General features: G+C 42.7%; 1 protein-coding gene across 2 annotated transcripts in view; it reads left to right on the plus strand.

The window, feature by feature from the left end:
- The window catches only part of vldlr (very low density lipoprotein receptor), an 82,506-nt gene that overhangs the window by 13,153 nt on the left and 48,069 nt on the right, over positions 1–21,284 (plus strand). For both annotated transcript variants that reach the window (XM_078288396.1, XM_078288399.1), the window contains exons 3-6: positions 2,203–2,325; positions 14,893–15,015; positions 18,896–19,104; positions 20,635–20,797. In XM_078288396.1, the coding sequence (XP_078144522.1) occupies positions 2,203–2,325; positions 14,893–15,015; positions 18,896–19,104; positions 20,635–20,797 (618 nt within the window). The remainder of the gene's footprint in view (positions 1–2,202; positions 2,326–14,892; positions 15,016–18,895; positions 19,105–20,634; positions 20,798–21,284) is intronic.

Raw genomic sequence — 21,284 nt, forward strand, 5'->3', positions numbered from 1 at the left:
TCTCCCTCTCTCCCCATCTCTCTCTGTATCTCTCTCTGTCTCTCTCTCTCCATCTCTCTCTGTCTCTCTCTCTCTCCCTCTCTCCCCATCTCTCTCTGTCTCTCTCTCCCCATCTCTCTCAGTCTCTCTCTCTCTCTCCATCTCTCTCTGTCTCTCTCTCTCTTTCCCTCTCTCCCCATCTCTCTCTCTCTCTCTCTCCCCGTCTCGCTCTGTCTCTCTCTCTGTCTCTCTCTCTCTCTCCCCATCTCTCTCTGTCTCTCTCTCTCCATCGCTCTCTGTCTCTCTCTCTCCCCCTCTCTCCCCATCTCTCTCTCTCTCTCTCTCTCCCTCTCTCCCCATCTCTCTCTGTCTCTCTCTTTCTCCCCATCTCTCTCTGTCTCTCTCTCTCCATCTCTCTCTGTCTCTCTCTCTCTTTCCCTCTCTCCCCATCTCTCTCTGTCTCTCTCTCCCCGTCTCGCTCTGTCTCTCTCTCTGTCTCTCTCTCCCCATCTCTCTCTCTCCATCTCTCTCTCCCTCTCCAACTCACATGTTGTTGCTGCATCTCTGTCTGCCTGTGTCTCTTATCCAGTCAGTAGGAGAGCAGCAGAGTCATTTTCATTTTCAGCAAGACAGGAAAAAAACACGTGAAAGATAAGAATCCAAAATTAATTCGCATCTAAATGATAAAGGATTCTGAGAGGCTGGTAACGAGTCCCGCAGCATCGGCTCCTGCCGCTGTTGTCACAGTTTGAATTGGAGTTGGCTGTTTCTCTTTCCGCGTGGCATTTGGCATTCTGGTCAGAGAGAGACTGAGGAATGGCAGAGAGGAGATACTTAAACCCTGAGTGGACATGGGGAGACTGAGAATAGAGATGCGTGTGTGAGTGTGAGAGAGAGGGAGAGAGCAAACAAGTTAGTGTGTGAGTCCCCATGCATCAACTTTGATCAAAACAGTGTGTCGAGTTATGCAGTGTTGAAAATCCCTCGCCGCTTTCTTTTTTCGCAGACAGATCATCAGAAGTTGCTCATCCGGTGCTCATGTCCCTGTTGAACCAATTATTTCAACTAAACCAACTCTGTCTCCGTCTCTTTTCTTTCTTTCTTTCTGTTTTTCTGTTAACACTTTCTCTTCTTACTTCCCGCCACACTCCCCTCTCCCTCTTCTTTCCCTCTCTTCACATTTGTGTCTTTTTCTCTTTTAGCCTTATTCACACACAGCACTGTCATCACCTGGGGACGTCCGGTGGTTTGTAATAATTGGAGATCATCAGTGATTTTTATTCCTGTGAGAATCTGCCATGTCTAAAGTAAAAATTCTACAATCTTAATATACAATTCGATATGCGGCATGGGGTTCACAATTCGATACAATCACGATAGGATGTGATAAATAAAAGTTCAGTGACAACAAAATCTGACTTTGGCTAGCTAGAATGCAAACAACAATTTAAAAATGTCATTACAAAGTGTAAATAATATAATTAGGATGGAGAGCATGTGAAATCGTTATGGTCAAGCCGTGTCATTTGTTATTGCCTCAGTAGAATAAAATGGAGCTAATATTGTGACTCATGTTCCTGCCCCACAATACGTATTATCACATGTTTGTCATGTTTACGATATATTGTATTTCGATATATCGTCCCATCAGTATAAATAACCTACGGGTAAAGACGGAGGTCACCTGATGGTACTAATCCGGTGCGAACCAAACTGTAGATAAATTCAGGCATAATTTGTTATTGAAAGATGGTTTCTTTTTCTTCTTCTAGATGCATAATTTCTATCCTCGTCCTGTATTGAAAAATAGAGGCGGTAGGGAAATCAGAGGAAGGTTATGAATGCATTTTCAGCACAAACTTCCAAGTTTTGCTTTGCTAAATCAGAAAGTGACGAATTGTAAAACCTTGACCTTGCACAGCTGTATTCAGGGTACCGGTGATTTTTGTTAATTTATTATCCCGTGCAAATTTGTTTCATGAAGGCTCGGGTTGGGTTAATTCATTTCATGAGGTTCCCACTAGGGCTGAAAGACAAGAAATCAGAAGTCCTGTAGGAGTAGGGCTTTTCTCTCCCTCTCTCCGTTCCTTCCTGTTATTTTTATATGTATATTTCTCCTGTTTTTTTTGGGTTTTTTTTTATGCGAGATGCCTCATTAAAGAGCGTCAGAAGCCTCCCTCTCCCTCTGTATAACGGTCCGTCTCTCTCCCTCTCCCCCTCCAGTTCAGAAGACTTGTGCGGAGGTGGACTTTGTGTGTCGTAACGACCAGTGCATCCCAAAGAGATGGCACTGTGACGGGGAGCCAGACTGCGAGGACGGGTCCGATGAGAGCATGGAAATCTGCCGTGAGTACATCGTCTTCTCTGCTACTAAGAAAACTACAATGAAGCTGTGTGAACCAGAAAATGGCTGGGAATGAAGAATAAATTCAGCTACTCTTGGAGGCCGAAGGATTTTATAAAAGACGTCTCTACTGCTACAGAGAAACTCAACCCACTTCAACAGAGCCTTGAGGAAGGCTGGGGGTTTTCTGTACCAGTAGTAAAGACTTCTTTTTTTTCAGAACATGCATCGGCCTCCAAGAGAAGCTGAATTTGTTATTCCTCTAGAGAACAACAATAATAAATACATCAGAGTGCTGTTGCTGTGAAGAAAACTTCAAGATCTGAAAATAATTGAACAGATCTGAAGCCTTTTAGTGTGCAGTAAAATATTATGAATAATAATTCCTGCTCTAACCGCCACCTGAGAAAACACCACAGTGCATAGGTCATCTACTACTTAAATTATGCATAAAGCTTTTTCAGCAAACGGGTTCATTGCCAAGTGCTTAACAGAGAAACGAAGGACAGAAATGCAGATTAACAAGGCAGAACATAACAGATTTTAAGATAGGAGGCCAGAGCTTGTGCTTGTGTCCCTTCGAAGTCTGGTACTCGTTAAACAAATTGGTCACAAGGTGCTTCACATGACCTTGTGCAAACAGCAGGTGAATGTAGTCCTGTACAGTCTTAACTGCGTAGGTGACTGCAGAGAATAGCACCGTTTATCAGGGAGGGTAAACCCACCTAAAAACTTTACCCACCTCTTTTGGCTCGCATGAATCCTTGTGTCAAAAATCTATAGAATAGATTATAGTGAGTAGTCCCAAATCAATATTGACGTTATGAGAATATGGTCATTTTTTTAAAGACACAAAAGAAAAAGTTAATATTTTTCTGAAAATATAATTGTTTTGTTGGAGAAATGTTCTGGAGTCAGAGGTTCGTCTTACTTGAATATATATTTATTAAAAGGAGTCTCATGAGAGGAAGAGACGCGCACAGCAGGAGGCTACGTACACTTCTTCGAAGAGAAAGAGATTGAACCAGTCCTTTATGTATCTTCCAAGGATGTACAGAATGTGCTGACATTAAAACAGGTCACCAGAGTAGAGTATAAGCAAGACATGTTATGTCTTAAGTTAGATCTTCCATAGACATCCAGGAGCCACTCTGACAACAAGACCTCTGGCATAGTAAGTTATGGCACAAGGGTTACAGTGAGGTGACCATACATCATGAAACCTTACATTCCCTGAGGTGACCCCAGTTCAGCTGTTAATACATATGTTGAATTTTCTTCCACAGTTTTGTTTGTATTGGTGGTGGTTTGCGTTATGGTGGCCACCAGCTGGAGGTCATAGTTCACACACCTTTTTATTCCCACGGTGCAGCCGAGGGCGTCAGGAGCCATATCCAGGTCATCATCAGGGCGTTGTGTTTCCCATTGGGGCTGAATTATATTGACAAAAAATTTTATTGCGATTATTTGACGGAATATTGCAATTGAGATTTAATCTGTGATTCATGTCCATACAAGGCAAAAAACATTACATACACTACCAGTCAAAAGTCTGGGCACACCTGACTGAATGTTTGTGTGTGAATGTTTTTCATTCTCTTAAAGCCATTTTGATCTAAAGGCTTCTGCTTAAATGCTTGAAATGTGTTTCTTAGACAAATATAAATAGTGAAGTTGATCCTAATTAATTTCTTTCCAAAGCCTTTGCCTTTCCATCAAGGCAAAGAATCTAAAATATAAGATAGTTTTGATTTGTTTAACACTTTTTTGGTCACTGCTTAATTCCATTTGTGTTATTTCATAGTTTTGACGTCTTTACTATTATTCTAAAATGTGGAAAATGCCAAAAAATAAATAAATGCATGTGTCCAAACTTTTGACTGGTAGTGTATACAAGAATAAAAAAACAGGTAAATATGAGAAACACTGCTGACTTGCTCCTTGGTTACCGCAAGAGACAGCTTGGTAACCAAAAGCAGCGTTTCATAGAAAGCATCAGCACAGTTGGAACGTGTCATTGACCAATCAGGCTGCAGGGTTTGGAGACAGCAGTTATACAGCAGGAACTTTAATCGGCGTCACAGACCGCTCTAACTATTGAGTCAGGCACTTAAAAGCAGCGAGGGAGTTTTCTGCGAGCTGACCTGTCAAGTGAATAAGTTGTTTAAAAGGAACCAAGGAGCGCTGCAGTGCTTTTAAATGGTGAAACTGTGATGCAGGGTCTCACCAAGGTGCTCATTGCAATCGAAGAGATGAATCATGAAGGGAGTGTATTTATCCTGACCTCGCTTTTTAATGAGAATCTCTTGTCTATCCCGCCTTCACTGTGCCGTCTTCAAGACAAATAGTCTTTGGCATCATCCTCAGGTATGGAGATAAACATCAGAGTGAAGATAAAAGCAATTCATCGCAGACTTTTTTTAAGTTTGATGTTCGCTGCGCTCAAGTCAATAGAAGAAAGATAGAAAGCCTCTTTACTCCATGGTAAATCAGTAATATAAAGCTGATCTTAGGGAGCGTTGTAAGTCCAAGGCAGTAAATTGATCTTAGCACCAGGATGCTCAGAAACCCGAAGCCCTCACAGGTAGAAGACAACAAAGAAATGTCCCAGAGAGTTCTCTCACCTCCTAAATGGTTTTTTTTGTTTTTCTCATGTTGCCCTCGTCTCAACAGGTGACTTCCTGGTTGGGATGAAAAAGGAATTGACCCAATTTTTTAGCTTGACATGAAAGCAGAAAAAGATATTAAGTTGTGGGTACACTGTGCATCACACGCTGTCTGTCAGATCCCATTTCCAGTCCTCAAAACGTTCTGGTTTTCCTCAGGTCCTGAAGCTTTACTGTGTGCCAGTGCAGCAGATGAATATGAAGAGCTTCCTTCCAAAATGACATGACAACCATTTGGAACAAAAAAATGCTTTCTATTTGATGATGGCACAACGTTTAAGCAAATTATTATGGCAGTTTTTCTACTGGATTGGGAATAACTTAAGTCCTTGGTTGACAGTTTGGTTAGTTCACAATCTGGAGCCTGTTTGTTATAGAAATATTGATAAACTTGTAACTCTTCATTTCCAGAAATGGTGGAATAGAACATTTACCAAAATACAGGGTTTAATAACCAATCTATTCTAGGGTTTCTTTGGCCGTTCAGCGTAAATGCAGCAGATTACTTCCCAGGTAGGACAAAATAGGATCGAAAAGAATAAAAAGGAACAGAAAAATGACACGACCAAATCTTAAGCCAGACAGTGAATAAAAAGACAACACTATAGAGTTATAAACACTTCATCACACACTGTTTTTGAAGTGATATTTGCCAGGGCAGTAGAGGGTTTTGTGTGTGTGTGTGTGTGTGTGTGTGTGTGTGTGAGTGAAAGTGTTTGGCTGTGGCTCTGCTTCTCAGTTTTTTATGGAGCAGTCCCCTTCTCTCTGCTGCACCGTGTCAACACAGCAGATTACCTGTAGACCTGCAAACAATACAAAAACAAATTCTTTACCACCGGCAGGAAAGAAAATCGCATTGCATTTTAAAGTTGGGGGGCAAATCCCTCATGCGCTGTTGGATGGGAGCGTGTGGCGCTGTCTGCCAAGATGACAGAGTGGTGTTGAAATCACTCCCCGAACTAAACTGGAGTTATCCAAAGCTGCTGGCTGTGTGATGGCTGCCAAAGCCTTCCCAAGTCCCTGCAATGTTAGGTAGACAAATAAAATACCTTCACCTGCTGTAGTCCGTCAGGTGAATAAAAGCTGGTGTTTGATAAGCCTAGACAATAGCATGGAAAAACTAAACGGCACTCAGTAGAGCGCAGACCTCTGCCAACACTATGCTGTTGGATTTCCACCAAAAGTTTTCTTCCATGCCACATTACAAACTTGTTTCATATTTTCATGCCTGGAGCTGAAATGGGACATGAGATCTGCCCGTTCACACTCTTTTAATCATTTTATCTGATTATCTCAACATCACATGACCAATCAGCGCTCTATCTGTTCAGTTTCCATTAGTGCTGCCCTTCTACCACTGGACCAAGGTTTGGACAGGTCTAAACAGGAATTGAGCTCTCCAGTGCCTCCATATTGTTTGATTGGTCAAATAATGGAGGTTTTGCCCCTATACTTCTGTCTGCTGATTGGCCACAAAGTCTGATGGTGTTACGTGAATCTGTTTGTACGTTACATGCCTTTTTGTGAGAAGCCACGCCCCCTGCCACACCCCCCCTCTGGCCAATTGGTGTGATGACAAGTTAATCAGTTCCTTAATCCATGACTAGTCTTTCCACAAAGTTTTGTGCAAATCCGTTGATGACTTTTTGAGAAATCAAATGGACAGTGGGGTGAAAACAAAACCCCCGTTGGCAGAGGTAAAAATGACTCTAGTTGGGAGAAATTTTTAGCAATTGTGGTTCACAGTATAGTTTGAAAACCATATTGTTCCAGCTTTTACATCTTGACGGCATTTTTACACTCACATTTTAGGCTTTTAGCTGATGTTCTTATCCAGTGAGTACAACAGTAGAAAAACTTCAGTTCCAAGATTTGTCCCCAGATACCAAACATTACAAGCAGCTAGTAGTAAAAAAGGTCAAGGGTCAGGGTCTTTAGAGCTGTGATTAAAATCTCTGTAACATGAATGCTCCTGTAAGAGAGAAGTGCTGGGAAAAGAAAGAGAGAGAGAGATGGAAGGGATATACAGGACTGTGTGTGCGTACATTTATATTTTAAAGCAAATTAGAGCAAGTAGAAGAAGATGTGGGAGATGAAATGATCACAGGACATCACAGATTCCAGACTTTGCTCTCTGGTTTGGCTTTGCGAGGGAGTTGTTTGCTGTTCTCAGTACAGTTTAAAAGTCTTTGCGGTACACGCTGTCTGGTCGGCTTGGCGGAGCCTTTCCTAAAATCCTACATGCATCTCTGTAATCGGTCTTAACGCCTATATTTATTTGTATACTGCCTTTCAAAGCCACTGTTTCCCGGCTGCAGGGTTTTAGATTTTTAATGCAACAGCTGTGCCAATGGAGCGAATGGCAAGGGACCAAGACTGTGTCCAATATAGCAGGTTCACTCAAACACACACACACTCAAACACTCTCTCTCTCTTTCTCTCACACACCGTTCTCTTGATCACGTTACCCAGACTCTGACCAGAACAGAAGGCTTAGAAATCTGTCCTCCTTTAACACTCACACACTCACACACACACACATACACAAGGAATTTCAGTAATTCAGTATTAGTTTCTTGCACGCTGAGAACTTGAACCGAATGTCTGAAAACGGCTTTGAAACCTTCCTGCGCTGCGGGCCGACCCGACGTTCGGCCCCGCTGTGACATTTGATCTTTCCCTCTTTAGATCTTCCTTGACAACTTGCTGACATTAGGGAGTGTTTGTGCATACTACATAGTACCGTGTGTGTGTGTGTGTGTGTGTGTGTGTGTGTTTCCAGTCATACTTTGAATTGTGTAGGTCAACTGAGGGTTTTGGCTAGAGCTGCACAATTTAGCGGAAAAAAAATCAAAACTTACTTGACTACTAAACATTATGATCTGCTGCTGAGCCCAGTTTCTGGCCTATAAATTAAATTGCACTTTGAATACAATGAATGTTTTTTACAACGGCGAATATTAACATCTCTAGTTTTTTATTAAAAATGTTTATTGTTTGCTGAAAAGTCAGCAGTACAGAAAAATTTTATTTGTCAATATCATGCAGCCCTAGTCATGAGACAGTATACCAGTTTGCGCTTCATATTGTCTGTAGTGTGAAAAATGGTATTTATCAATATCATGCAGCCCTAGTCATGAGACAGTGTTCCAGTTTGTGCTTCATATAGTCTGTAGTGTGTGTGTGTGTGTGTGTGTGTGTGTTATGTGTTGGGGGGTGTGTCGGGTGTATACAGCCTATCTGTCACATTGTGTGGTGAAGTAGGATGGGATGTTCCAGCCATGGTTTTAATGGTGTACATGCAAGTCAGCCAGTGACATTAGGGCAGTGGTCTAGTCCAAAGCATAGTGTGTGTGTGTGTGTGTGTGTGTGTGTGTGTGTGTGTTTAAGAGCTTGTGTTAAGTTCCTGTCATAGCTGCAGTGGAGTACGTGCAGGTCAGCCTAGCTGCTGTAGTCTTTATATCACTGTTCTGTTTGACCAGCTGCTACACATGACTTGGCAGCAGGGAATGGAATCTAAAGAGTGTGTGTGTGTGTGTGTGTGTGTGTGTGTGTGTGTGTGTGTGTCCTTCTGTCTGCGGGTGGGTACATGCACATACTGTATTTCCTGACTGCTTGTTTTCGTGAAGGACTGCTCCTATGTTTGCGTCAGTTTTGTGCGTCAGAAAGTGTCGAATTAAGGAAGGAGACTGCAGTCTTCAGTTTCTCTTCACTTAGTCATTGATAACTCACAGGGAGTTTTCAAGGTTAAAGCCGTCCAAATTTTGGTTAAGCAGGCTGAGCAGTTTTAGTTTATCATGTCTTTGCTGTCCAGTAAAAATCTTATCTTCAAAATGTCAACTTTTCAGGGACAAAGAAAAACAGCCTTGTTTTTTCAGCTTGACCACCATGTATTTTTATTTTTTAGTTTATCCAATGGGGTTTTGAAAGGGTTTCATAAGACCAAGGGGGGGTATGATTTTCTCAAGAAGCATGTAATCATTTTAGCTGAAGTCAAAATAGGAAAATCACCAAGATTGGAGTTGCAGAACAATGTGTATATGATCATATTTTATGATGATTTTCACATGGAGAGAGCTACATGGCAAACTCCAATCAAGAATCTGGCAGTTGTAATGTGGCCTGGCTTATCGGTACACACCTGGTAGTACATGATTTAATAGCTTTACGCATCTTCAGGAGCCGTTTTCAATTCGGCATTCATCCGGTCTACCACGCAACTGTTATTTCAATAAAATCTCAGTTTTTATAAGTGGTTCTCTGCTCTTTACCGCCCTCCACAGTGGAAGAAGATTGTTTGAATAACGTACAAACGAATTCAAAAAGTTGCAATTGTTATTGAAATAAGTGCTGCTTGGTGGATTATGTGTATGCCGAATTAAAGAGTATTCACAAAAGATCTTGAGTCATTTTTATGGCATATGCATCTTTTCCCGATAAGCCAGGTACAAAACTGTCACATTTTTTTTTTTTGAATGGAGTTTAATGTGATGTTCTCTTTCATATGGAGAGAACGTCACAAGTGTATCGGGATGAGCTGAGAGAGGGAGAGAGAGAGCTTAGAGAAAGTTGAAAGGAGAGTTTCACGCTCCCAGTTTACATTTATTCACATTGGAAAACTTGAAAAGAACCGCTATACTGTTATGTAAGCACATGATTTTCCATATCCCAGCTGTTTATGTTCCAGCAAATGGGTTTATGCTATTGCTTGCAATACACAAAACCCGCTCTGCTGAAACACACGCTCCCTTGGTCGTAATCTGGGTGAAATGGTGTGAAAATAGTCCCATGGGTCGACAGTACCGGACAAAATTTGTGTCCCCTATCCCCACACCTCGCTTGTGGTGTGTCCTCATTTTGTCCTCAGTGTGTCGTTGTTGTTGTTTAGCCTCTGCACAAAGAAACTGTCGTGGGGGAAATGTGCTTAATAAATGATAAATAGACTAACGTAGAGCCTGACACTTGTGGTTTTAGATAATAAGATCACAAACGAGCCTGATCTCCATTCATTATGAGCCAAATAGGTATGTCACTTTCACTTAACTTTAATTCTTTGTAATCCCCCTCTTTTTTTTAAAACGTTTCACCGTTTTGAAAAGCCAGCGAAAGGAAAACAATCCACAAAAATGAAAATGCTTTTGTTCTTCCCTTGTGTAAAGAGAGAGCTGAAGACGCTGCCAGGGGAAACACACTTTATAGGAGGGAATAAAGAAAAAAAAAAAAAGCTTGGCACAACACCTGGCTAGCCACAGATCTCTCCTACACTGACTCATATTTCTTAAGAGCTTCCTTAAGAGTTTCCTAACTTCCTTAAGAGCTGAGAGGCTGTAAAAACAAACCCCAGCCTTTTTACTGCTGTTGCTGTCTGACTCTTATCTGATTGCTAGGTAGCGATGGCTAAGGTTTGTTAACACTGCTGTCACTAATGTCAACAGTATGTACTGTATGTGGTGATTTTATATGACCTCATGTGAAATGAACATTACTTGTTAACTACTATAAACTAGTAGTCTCACATTGAAGTGCCACAGTGGACAGTAAGGGTGTTGTGGTCGGGTGGAGGATGGGCGGATGAGTTTGAGTAGGAGGTTTTGGGGGTTTTTTTTCTATCGTGAGTGGAGTATTCATTTTTTTAGCTAAAGCTTTTCTTAATTTACCATGACCAAAGCCTTTCCCTAACCTTAACCAAGTTGTTTTATTTGCCTAAACTTAACCGTTAGCCAACCTTTAGCTGAAAATATCATGTCCAATCCTTATTGTCACAGAGTTCAATTCATGTTGGAGGAACCTCATTTTCACGTAATTTGTGTCTGTAGCATGTAAATCTGTTTCAGAGTTTGTGTTCATTTCATGATTTATTTATTTATTTATTTTTATGAGATCATGTTGTTGTGTTACACAGTCAAGTCACGGACACGATGATGCATGAGAGAGTGGGCTTATTGGAGCGAGGTGATGATTTGTGCGGCGCCGGGGGAGAAGTCGCCCCATCGCTCCTCCTGATGTCCTGTGTGTTTTGAAAGGCGAAGCCATCGGGGCCCCTTTTCATTTCATGTCTAAGTAACGGGGGATTCTGCCGTCGATCAATAAGCCTCTCTGGATGGAGCCTGGTAAACTGTTGTCACTGATCTCTGGGACATACACTGTACTCTAATAGCATGGCTGCCATGGAAGTATCACTGAGCCAATCTATACCATACAGAATAGAGATGGAGGAGAGGGAGGGAGGGGGGGGGGGGGGGAGGGAGAAAGGAAAAAGAGGAAGGAGAGGGAGAGATGGGCTGAAGGAGGACAATACGACAATCAATTTCCCCGATTAATATTCAAATTTCAATCAAATTTGACTAGGACTTGATTGAAATGACTCACATTCGACTGAAATTTGAATATTAATGATCAAATTTACATATTATTGACACATGAAAACAGGATAATGCGTTCTAAATGGATACAGATTCTACCTGCAGTTGATTCACAGTGTGCGTTTTCTCAGTTTATTCAGTTTCTTGCAAGATTTGCGTTTGGAGGAGCAGGACTCTGCTGGTCAGGCTGGGTGTTTTCTGCCATGATGCTGCAAGCGAGCGTGTGTGTGTGTGTGTGTGTGTGTGTGTGTGTGTGTGTGTGTGTGTGTGTGTGTGTGTGTGTGTGTGTGTGTGTGTGTGTGTGTGTGTGTGCCGAAAAACAAATTATCAGGCCGGTAGAAGACATCGAGAGAATGAGAGTCTGTGGAGCCGAAGCATGGGGAGACAGGGATGCGTTCAGTTCAGCTGGCTGTGGGAAATAAAAAAAAAGAGGAAGAAAAGGGCAGTTTTTGATGTGCAGGTTGGGGTTCGAATATGTTTGACTGAACTTTAAATATTGAAATTCGTTGTGACAGCCTTAGAGGACGAGGAACAGCAAAAGGGAGAAGGTTGAGCGATGTTATGTCAAACCCTTTCTGCCTTTTTCTCCTCAGCTCTGCTTTCTTTACTTAGTACTTCTGACATCCATGACTATTCTAGTGACACACATTATATATTTACATACATAATATATTTGTTGCATCTGTTGTGGCTCTTGACTGTTTCAGTCCTCAGTGTTGGTCGTGTGTGATGTTGGTAATCTAGGAATTTAAGCTCGCTCTACTGTTGCACTCACTGTCAGATAAATGCCTTTAATTCAGTGTTTACTGCACACCAACAGACTGGATGTGGAGATGGGAGGAGAGGGAAAGAAATGGAGGGAGGAAGAAAGGAGGGAGAGGTGGGATGGAAGGAGGGAATGAGTGGAAAAGGGAGGAGATGGGGAAAAGAGAGGGGTGGGAAAGGGAGTAAGGGTAGAAAGGAAAACGGATAGAGAGAGAAGTGGCTAAAATGGAGAGAAACATGAAAAAGAGGAAGGGGGAGAGAAAGAAAGGAGGACAAAGCATGAGGTGGAGTGAAAGTGAATCTCTAAAGACGCTGAAATGAAGAGGGATGGAAGGAGGGAGGATGGAAGATGGAGGAGGGAGCGAGGATGGAACAGGGAGGATGAAAGAGGAAAGAAAGATGGGAGGATAGAAGATGGGAGGGAGGATGGAAGAGGGTAGAAGAAGGTGGGAGGGAAGATGGAGGGAGGACAGAAGAGGAGGAGGGAGGGACAATGGAAGGAGGAAGAAGGATGGAGGGAGGAGGGGAGGAGGGAGGACAGAGGAGGGAGGACGGAAGAGGGGAGGAGTGGAGGGAGGACGGAAGAGGGGAGGAGTGGAGGGAGGATGGAAGAGGAGAAGGATGGAGGGAGGACAGAAGAGGGGAGGAGGGAGGGAGAATGGAAGAGGGGAGAAGGATGGAGGGAGGATGGAAGAGGGGAGGAGGGAGGGAGGGAGGATGGAAGAGGGGAGAAGGATGGAGGGAGGATGGAAACGGGGAGGAGGGAGGATGGAAGAGGGGAGGAGGGAGGGAGGATGGAAGAGGGGAGAAGGATGGAGGGAGGACAGAAGAGGGGAGGAGGGAGGGAGGATGGAAGAGGGGAGAAGGATGGAGGGAGGACAGAAGAGGGGAGGAGGGAGGGAGGATGGAAGAGGGGAGAAGGATGGAGGGAGGACAGAAGAGGGGAGGAGGCAGGGAGGATAGAGGGGAGAAGGATGGAGGGAGGACAGAAGAGGGGAGGAGGGAGGGAGGATGGAAGAGGGAAGAAGGAGGGAGGACAGAAGAGGGGAGAAGGATGGAGGGAGGATAGAGGGGAGAAGGATGGAGGGAGGACAGAAGAGGGGAGGAGGGAGGGAGGACGGAAGAGGGAAGAAGGAGGGAGGACAGAAGAGGGAAGAAGGAGGGAGGATGGAAGAGGGGAGAAGGAGGGAGGATGGAAGAGGGAAGAAGGAGGGAGGATAGAAGAGGGAAGAAGGAAGCCTGCATAAAGGAGAGTAATGAGAGGGGAGGAGCCCACACTTCAGATGTGTTTGGACCTGCCTGGCTCACCGGGCTGCAGCCTGAAACGAGCCCATCGATCCTCTAATGCACCGCATCAGTTTAATCTGGGAGGTTTTCTACTGAGCGCTCGGCTCAATAGATCTGCCCTCCATTAGCCGCTCCTGTAAGATCTTTAATCGGTGTCTGATTGAGTGCCCTTTACTCGATCCTGCAAACTGACGGTTTGGACTGTAGGTAATATTTCTTGTGCGTAAAGACTGGGAAGCTGTCATAATTTTTCAGGACTTTTTAAGATTGTTTAAAGAAAAGTGGTTTTGTTAATAAAAGCAGATGTCAGTGTGCAGGATTTACTGAGTTTGAGTCTGATGAAAAGTTTTGATTCATGGACCAAAGATCACCTGCAGCTCTGAAACACCTTGTTGAGATGCAACTCTCTCTTAATCAATTAATTGCAGCATCTGTGATTTGGAAATTGCAGAAGTTGATATTGCGATTTAGATTTTTTTTTTCTTGTTTCGATTAATTGTTCAGCTCTACAGCTTATCACAGGTTTTTACTTTTTTTGTTAAAATCAACATGCAGATGAACTGTGCGTCATGTAGTCACATGATCAAAAAAAAAAACGGACACTCAAGATTCACTTTGTTTTCTTGAAGGAGAATACAGGTGTCATTTAGAGTTGTAGCCCATATTTAATACTGTCTACATCTCAGTTTAGATTTCCCTAATCATTTTGTAATGACTCATTTACTCATTTCTCATCATGTTTAAAGTACAAACTCGACAGTGTCAAACCTAGCTTTAAATTAACTGTCATCCCAGTTCGCAAAGACGCCCTAAATAAAAGACACGGATGTGACAAAGTTTGTTGTTCCTCCTGTGGTGTCAGCTGACTGACGGGAGGCAGAGCGGAGCGTCACGCAGCGCTGAGATGAAAACACTCGACTCCAGAACAGAAAAATGAGGAGGAAACAGAAAGTTTGACAAAATCAAATTAAGGCGTCATGTTTACCGTGATGGATTCTCTCTCTCTCGCTCTGTGGAAGTTGTTTTTCATACTGGAGAAGAACGAATGGCAGCAAATGGTTTCTTCTGAAGGGAGGAAAACGAGTCCTGAGAAGTTAGAGCACAAACTAAAAAAAAAACATCCTTTTAAATCGGTGGTGTTCATAATCTTTTGTGTGCTGAGAAAGTTTTGTGGCTCTAGCACACTTGAAACCCATTTGAAATCCATTTTACACTTTGAAAGTTGTGTGGCGGTAAATCTGAAAATAAAGCCTTGTGTGTTTATTAATTAATTTATTAGCTCATTAAAGATGTCGTTACCCAAAGCACAGGCAGCAGGTTCGTTTTCCTGGGATCCAGATAAAACATAAATTACAAAACTAGCCAAATGGTTAAACAACAAAAATAAATTGATGTAGAAAGGCAAAATGGCAGTTAAACAATAAGGAACACAATGATGACTGACTGTGTGTGTGTGTGTGTGTGTGTGTGTGTGTGTGTGTCCATACAGACATGAGGACGTGTCGTGTAAATGAGTTCAGCTGCGGAGCCGGCTCCACCCAGTGTATCCCCGTCTTCTGGAAATGTGACGGAGAGAGGGACTGTGACAACGGAGAGGACGAGCTCAATTGTGGTATGTGGAAACACACACACACACACACACACACATCAACTACGGTAAGTAGATGTATACATACACATGAATCCCTTCATTCACAAACGAAGGTAGAAGTCCTTCAACCAAAAGGTGGATTCGAACCCCCGTGAGCGTGCCTCCAGCCTGCCAAAGTGTCCTTGAGCAAGACACTGAATCCCTACCAGCTGCAGGGGGCTGCTCTGTAGCTGACCTTTGACCTCTGACCTTTGAGGAGGAGGAAACGCCTTCAGGAATCAAAGTATCACAAAATACACTACCAGTCAAAAGTTTGGACCCACCTGACTGAATGTTCTGTGTTTTTCATTCTCTTAAAGCCATTTTGATCTAAAGGCTTCTGCTTAAATGCTTGAAATTAGTTCCTAAGACAAATATAAATAGTGAAGTTGATCCTATGTATGAATTTCTTTCCAAAGCCTTTGCCTTTCCATCAAGGCAAAGGGCAGCTACTTTAAAGAATCTAAAATATAAGATAGTTTTGATTTTTTTGGTCACTGCATAATTCCATTTGTGTTATTTCATAGATTTGATGTCTTTACTATTATTCTAAAATGTGGAAAATAGTAAAAATAAAGAAAAATGCGTGTGTCCAAACTTTTGACTGGTAGTGTAATTGAATATAGAAATGAATAATTGAAATTTGCAAAGAGAATAAAATTTCTTTGCAGGTTTTACAGACATTACAGGTTTTTTGTGTAGCTGTGGTCAGGGAGGAGCCTCCATGTTAGAGGTGGACGACACCGACTGGCCGATATTTAATAAAAGGCCAATATCGGCAAACCTGCATCATTCTGACCCAACTGATCAGTGAAATCAGCGGCTGTACTGATCGGTTTTAATGGAAACCTGCAGAGCTTTGGGCGCTGGGCCGAGGTTTTCCTTCCAGCCGAGCGCTGCAGCGGCCGATTTCACTGATTTAGTTCCCTCCTGTCTGGGTGAAGATGCTAATCAGAGAAACCAGCTGCAGTGTGTGTGGAGTGGAGGAGACGTCTTCTGCTAATTGTCTTGCTCCCCTGGCACTAAGGCCCAGTCCACACTAATCCGGATACATTTGAAAACGCATCTTTATTCCTCTGTTTTAGCCCGGTTTTGTGCTGTTGTGTGGACGGGGAAAACGGGGCTTTTTCGAAAAACACGGATGTCATGTGATCCATCCAGGCTGTATCGGCTTTTTCAACGCCTCAAGGAATGCTGGTTGTGGCAGGAGAGCCGCCCCAAACTTAGAGAAGAACAACCCTACCGTGACACTTTTTCACTTTTTTTCGGAAACTTAACGGACTTTGTTCTTAACGATCGCTCTGTAAACGACAACCTTTTAAAAATGCTGGCGGAAATGGCGAAAAAGCAGCTGGCCCAAGTGTCCTGCGCATGCCCATGGAAGAAATGATGCGTTTTTGGCGGTTCACTGTGGACAGGAGACTTTTTTTGAAAATACTAGTGTAGGCCGAAAACTTTAGACGGGAGAACGCCGCTTTTTAATTCATCTGGATTAGTGTGGACTAGATCTAAATCTGACGTCCTGTTGTCCTTGTCCTGTGTGTGCCAGTTAGAGCTGCAACGATTAATCAATTAGTTGTCAACTATTAAGTTAATCGCCAACTATTTTGATAATCGATTAATCGGTTTGAGTAATTTTTTAAGAAAAATAAGTCAAAATTCTCTGATTCCATGTTCTGGTTTCTTTACTCCTCTATGACAGTAAACTGAATATCTTTGGGTTGTGGACAAAACAAGACATTTGAGGACGTCATCTTGGGCTTTGGGAAACACTGATCGACATTTTTCACCATATTCTGACATTTTATAGACCAAACAACTAATCGATTAATCGAGAAAATAATCGACAGATTAATCGACAATGAAAATAATCGTTAGTTGCAGCCCTAGTGCCAGTACGCCCCGACCCTCAACCCTCCATGTGACATTTTAGTGCTGGGGGGGTCACAAGATAGTCGCGAGATGATTTGTGGGATAGGAAAAAAAAACTTCTTTCTGTCATACAAATTCATGATCATGTCTATTTTTTCTGTTTTTTCTCTAATTCATGCTTTTTTTCTTGTGAAATGCTGAATAGTTTTCAGCCTCTCTGCCTTCTCTGATATCAAATGAAACGACCTGAAAAGGGAAAATCATTCTCTGGTTGGACTGTGTTTGACGGGGTTAGTAGGGGTCACAAACCCAAAAGGTTGAGAACCACTAGTGCAGCGTACTGCAAATGTTCAAGCAATTATCTTAAGCTTTTTTTGCCTGTTAGTATGAGCTGTGTATCGGCCCACACATCAAATCCTTTATCCAATCACTCTGTCTGATCTGTTCTCTCACCTTCCACTCTTTCATTCAGTTATATTTGTTTCTAGGAACCATTTTTATTATTATTGTTTTTTTCTCCTGACATCCCATCAACATCGGTGTTGTGATTTATAAGGTGAAGTGGTGCTGGGAGGTGTCACTCACGACCTTGGTCTCAGTGACCTTGGGCAGACATCTTTTCATTTCAATCTAGCACCAAGGCTGCGTTCACACTGCAGCTGAATGTGACCGGATTCTGAATTTTGTTTTTGTTTTTTCCCCTTATCTTATTTGTTTTCTTATTTCATTTTCTAATCGGTGTGAACAGCAAAAAGCGGGGTGGAGTCACATTTATTTTTTTTTCCAATTCTGAATTTGGATATGTGTTGCACCCTAGAACAGATATGAACAGTGATCCAAAAAAAATAAGAAGAGCAGTAATTCAGAATTGAGCATGAAGGCCTGTGGTGTGAACGAAGCCTAAATGTCACAATCCTCATGAATATGTAGAGTTTCGTTCCAAGATGAGGTATCTACCATTTGGAAAGTGACACCAACTCTTAAAAAATATTTTTTTTATTTTTTTAAAGATGATTTTTGGGCATTTTTGCCTTTATTTGACAGTTCAAAGTAGAGAGAGACAGGAAAGACTGGGAGAGAGAGAGAGGGGGATGACATGTGACGGTCCTGGGTCGGATTCAAACACAGAATTAGTAACTAAAAAATGAAAGGCGGATACCTTAATGTTTTGGAAATATACTCTTCATACTGTCAGAATGTCTTGCATGTCTTGTCAAATTTGAAAAAAGCAAAATGAAATAGAAAATAACAACGTAGCACAATTTGAAGCCATATGCTATGGAATAATGAGTAGCAGTAGCTACTGGGCTCTCATAGTAATAATTGCTTAGGAGGTTGCTGTTGTGCAGAGGTTTGCTGTTTAAGGGATGAGAATAATGGAAGAAATAAAGAGCTATAATTAGGTGGATATCATAAAAGAGGTGATAATCCTGAATTTCCCCAAGGGGATCAATAAAGTGCTATCTTATCTTATAGATATTGTGTTAACTTATATGCGAAAGAGGCTGTGTGGAAAGGTACTGTATGGGACGGCTGGGGTGTTAAAATGAATAGGTGGTATGAGCTGTGTAGGCTAATCAAGTATGTTGATTTGTATGTTGAGTTGTATGTTCTAGTTCTAGTATGTTTTAGTAATGTTGGTGTTTTGCTTGTATGTTCTGTTGGCAGGCGAGTAAATATCAACTTCTCTCTTTAGTTATTTTGTTTGTCTTTGTCGTTTTTAATTTATGTTTGGTTGTTTGTGATAAATGTATAAGATGTTGTGGTTTGTGTCTATATTGAAAACTAAAAAGCAAAATGAGATGAGACTCTTCATACAGTCAGATGATAATGAAAAGCCTGATCTTGTGGAGCAACTTGTGTGACCTTGTGAATGTGAATCATAAATCCTGCTTTTTTACATTCTGAGCCGTTGACTCTCACCCCCTCTCTCTCTCTCTCTCTCTCTCTCTCTCTCTCTCTCTCCCCCCCTCTCCTCCCGCCCGTCAAGGCAACATCACCTGCGCGCCAAACGAGTTCACGTGCGCCAGCGGCCGTTGCATCTCTCGTAACTTTGTGTGCAACGGCGAGGACGACTGCGGCGACGGGTCGGACGAGCAGGAGTGCGCTCCCTCCTCCTGCGGCCCCAGCGAGTTCCAGTGCGGAAACTCTTCCTGCATCCCGGCAAGCTGGGTGTGTGACGACGATGTTGACTGCCAGGTAACACGCTGACACACACCCACACACACACCATCACAGTCACAGAACAAATATTTATTAGTAAAACCTGTAAAACCTTCGTCAGGGTTTCGTCAGACGGCCGTGAGCCAAAACACGTTGGTTTTATTAATAAAACACACAGAAGCAGAAGTGACAACATGAAGTCGGGGTGTGTGTGTGTGTGTGTGTGTGTGTGTGTGTGTGCGAGCAACAATAGAGGCGAAAGGAACAATGACACAACTTCATAGCCAAGCTGCCAGTTCAGCCTGATTCGTTAATTAAAATAGAATAGTCAACCTCAGCCACTAAATAATTTGGGGAGACAATGAGAAAATAGGATGATTGTTGCCATGTATTGGTATCATGCGTTAAAATATTGTGTGACGCAACATTTGGTAACTTGATGCAATAGGCAAGTGAAAATGTGCAGTCAAGTCCAAAAGAAACAAAAAAATGTCTGAGGTGTGTAAAATCAAAAACTCAGTATAGAAGATCAAAAGGAATTTGCACGCTATAAAGGTAAAAAACCAAAAACAGGCCAGCTGATGTGAAAAAGTAGAGTGTTACTTTTGCACCGGAGCTCCCCTGACCACACACACACACACACACACACACACACCAGTCCTGCAGGTTCCAACTACTGCAACAACTGGCGGTTATTGCCCTACCTCACACACACACACACACTTTCACACTCTTAATTCACTCACACACAGCAGAACAAGTTCCACTGAGTCAGCGTTTCCTTCATACCTGTTAATTGGTGGTGTGGTCATGGCGGCTGCCTTGTAACAGACGTTGCCCCGCCCAACACCCGCTTTAAACAGTTTAAACTATGTGTTCTTTAGAAATCTCTCTCTCTCTCTCTCTCTCTCTCTCTCTCTCTCTCTCTCTCTCTCTCTCTCTCTCTCTCTCTCTCTCTGTGTGTCTGTCTCTTTCTCTCTCTCTCTGTCTTTCTCTCTGTCTCTCTCTCTCTCTCTCTCTGTGTGTGTCTGTCTTTCTCTCTGTCTCTCTCTGTCTCTCTCTCTCTTTCTCTCTCTCTCTCTGTGTGTCTGTCTCTCTCTCTCTCTCTCTCTCTCTCTCTCTCTCTCTCTCTCTCTCTCTCTCTCTCTCTCTGTACTGACAGTCAACTTTATGAATTATCGCCCTGCCCTGTACAGACAGATTATCACACTCTATTAATCCTCTCCCATACACAGTAATGACTTTCTGAGATGATGAAAGCATGAGAAATTCTTCATGCTGTTCCTCTTGATCCCATTCTCTCCGATTTGTATAGTTTTTATTCTGATTAAAGTGGTAATCTGCGAGATTTGTCTCTTTTGTTGCTCTGCCTCACTGTGGTGTTTCTGCACTGCACTTCCCACAGATCACCTGTCAATCAAACAGTGTGGGCGGAGCTTGGATTTTCTGTTGATGCAGTTTGAGCAGTTTGTCATTATCTCATGAGTTTAAAATCATAAACAGCAACAGGTTGGAGAGCAATGAAATGAAACGCATGAAAAACCCGTCTCTCTCCTCCCCACGCAGGACCAATCAGATGAGTCTCCGTCTCGGTGCGGCCGTCCTCCCACGCCGCCGGCCAAGTGCTCGTCCAGCGAGATGCAGTGCCGGTCGGGAGAGTGTATTCACAAGAAGTGGAGGTGCGACGGAGACCCGGACTGCAAGGATGGCAGCGACGAAGCCAACTGTCGTACGTACATTACCTCTGTCCCATGCAATCCATACCTTTTTTATAAAGGGCTACATGTAGCATTTCAACATCGATAAATCATGACCACATTAATCTTGAGACATTAGTTCAGCCTCTATCAGCCTCTACTCTCATCCTCCATTGTTTTTCCACCTGGTGGATCTGGAGGGAAATCTGCTGGATCGCTTTACGGCACAAAACAGGAAGAGGTTCTTCTTCTGTTCTTCCAGAGCAAACGGAGCTAAAGCTGAAAGAGTTTCTGGCAGCAGATGGTGGAAGGAGGGAAAGGAAGATGGAGAAATCACTTCCAACATGTTGATCGTCTTGTTGATTTATATCGCCCTTTATCACAAGCAAGTCTCAAAGGGCTTTACATACCATCATATACATGTCATATACCATACTATACATCATATACTACGTCCTATACATACATCATATAAAGATCATACTAAACAGAAACACACTCACGCCTATGGGCAATTTA

Source organism: Centroberyx gerrardi, chromosome 2, assembly GCF_048128805.1.
Source record: "Centroberyx gerrardi isolate f3 chromosome 2, fCenGer3.hap1.cur.20231027, whole genome shotgun sequence".
Classification (NCBI taxonomy): domain Eukaryota; kingdom Metazoa; phylum Chordata; class Actinopteri; order Beryciformes; family Berycidae; genus Centroberyx; species Centroberyx gerrardi.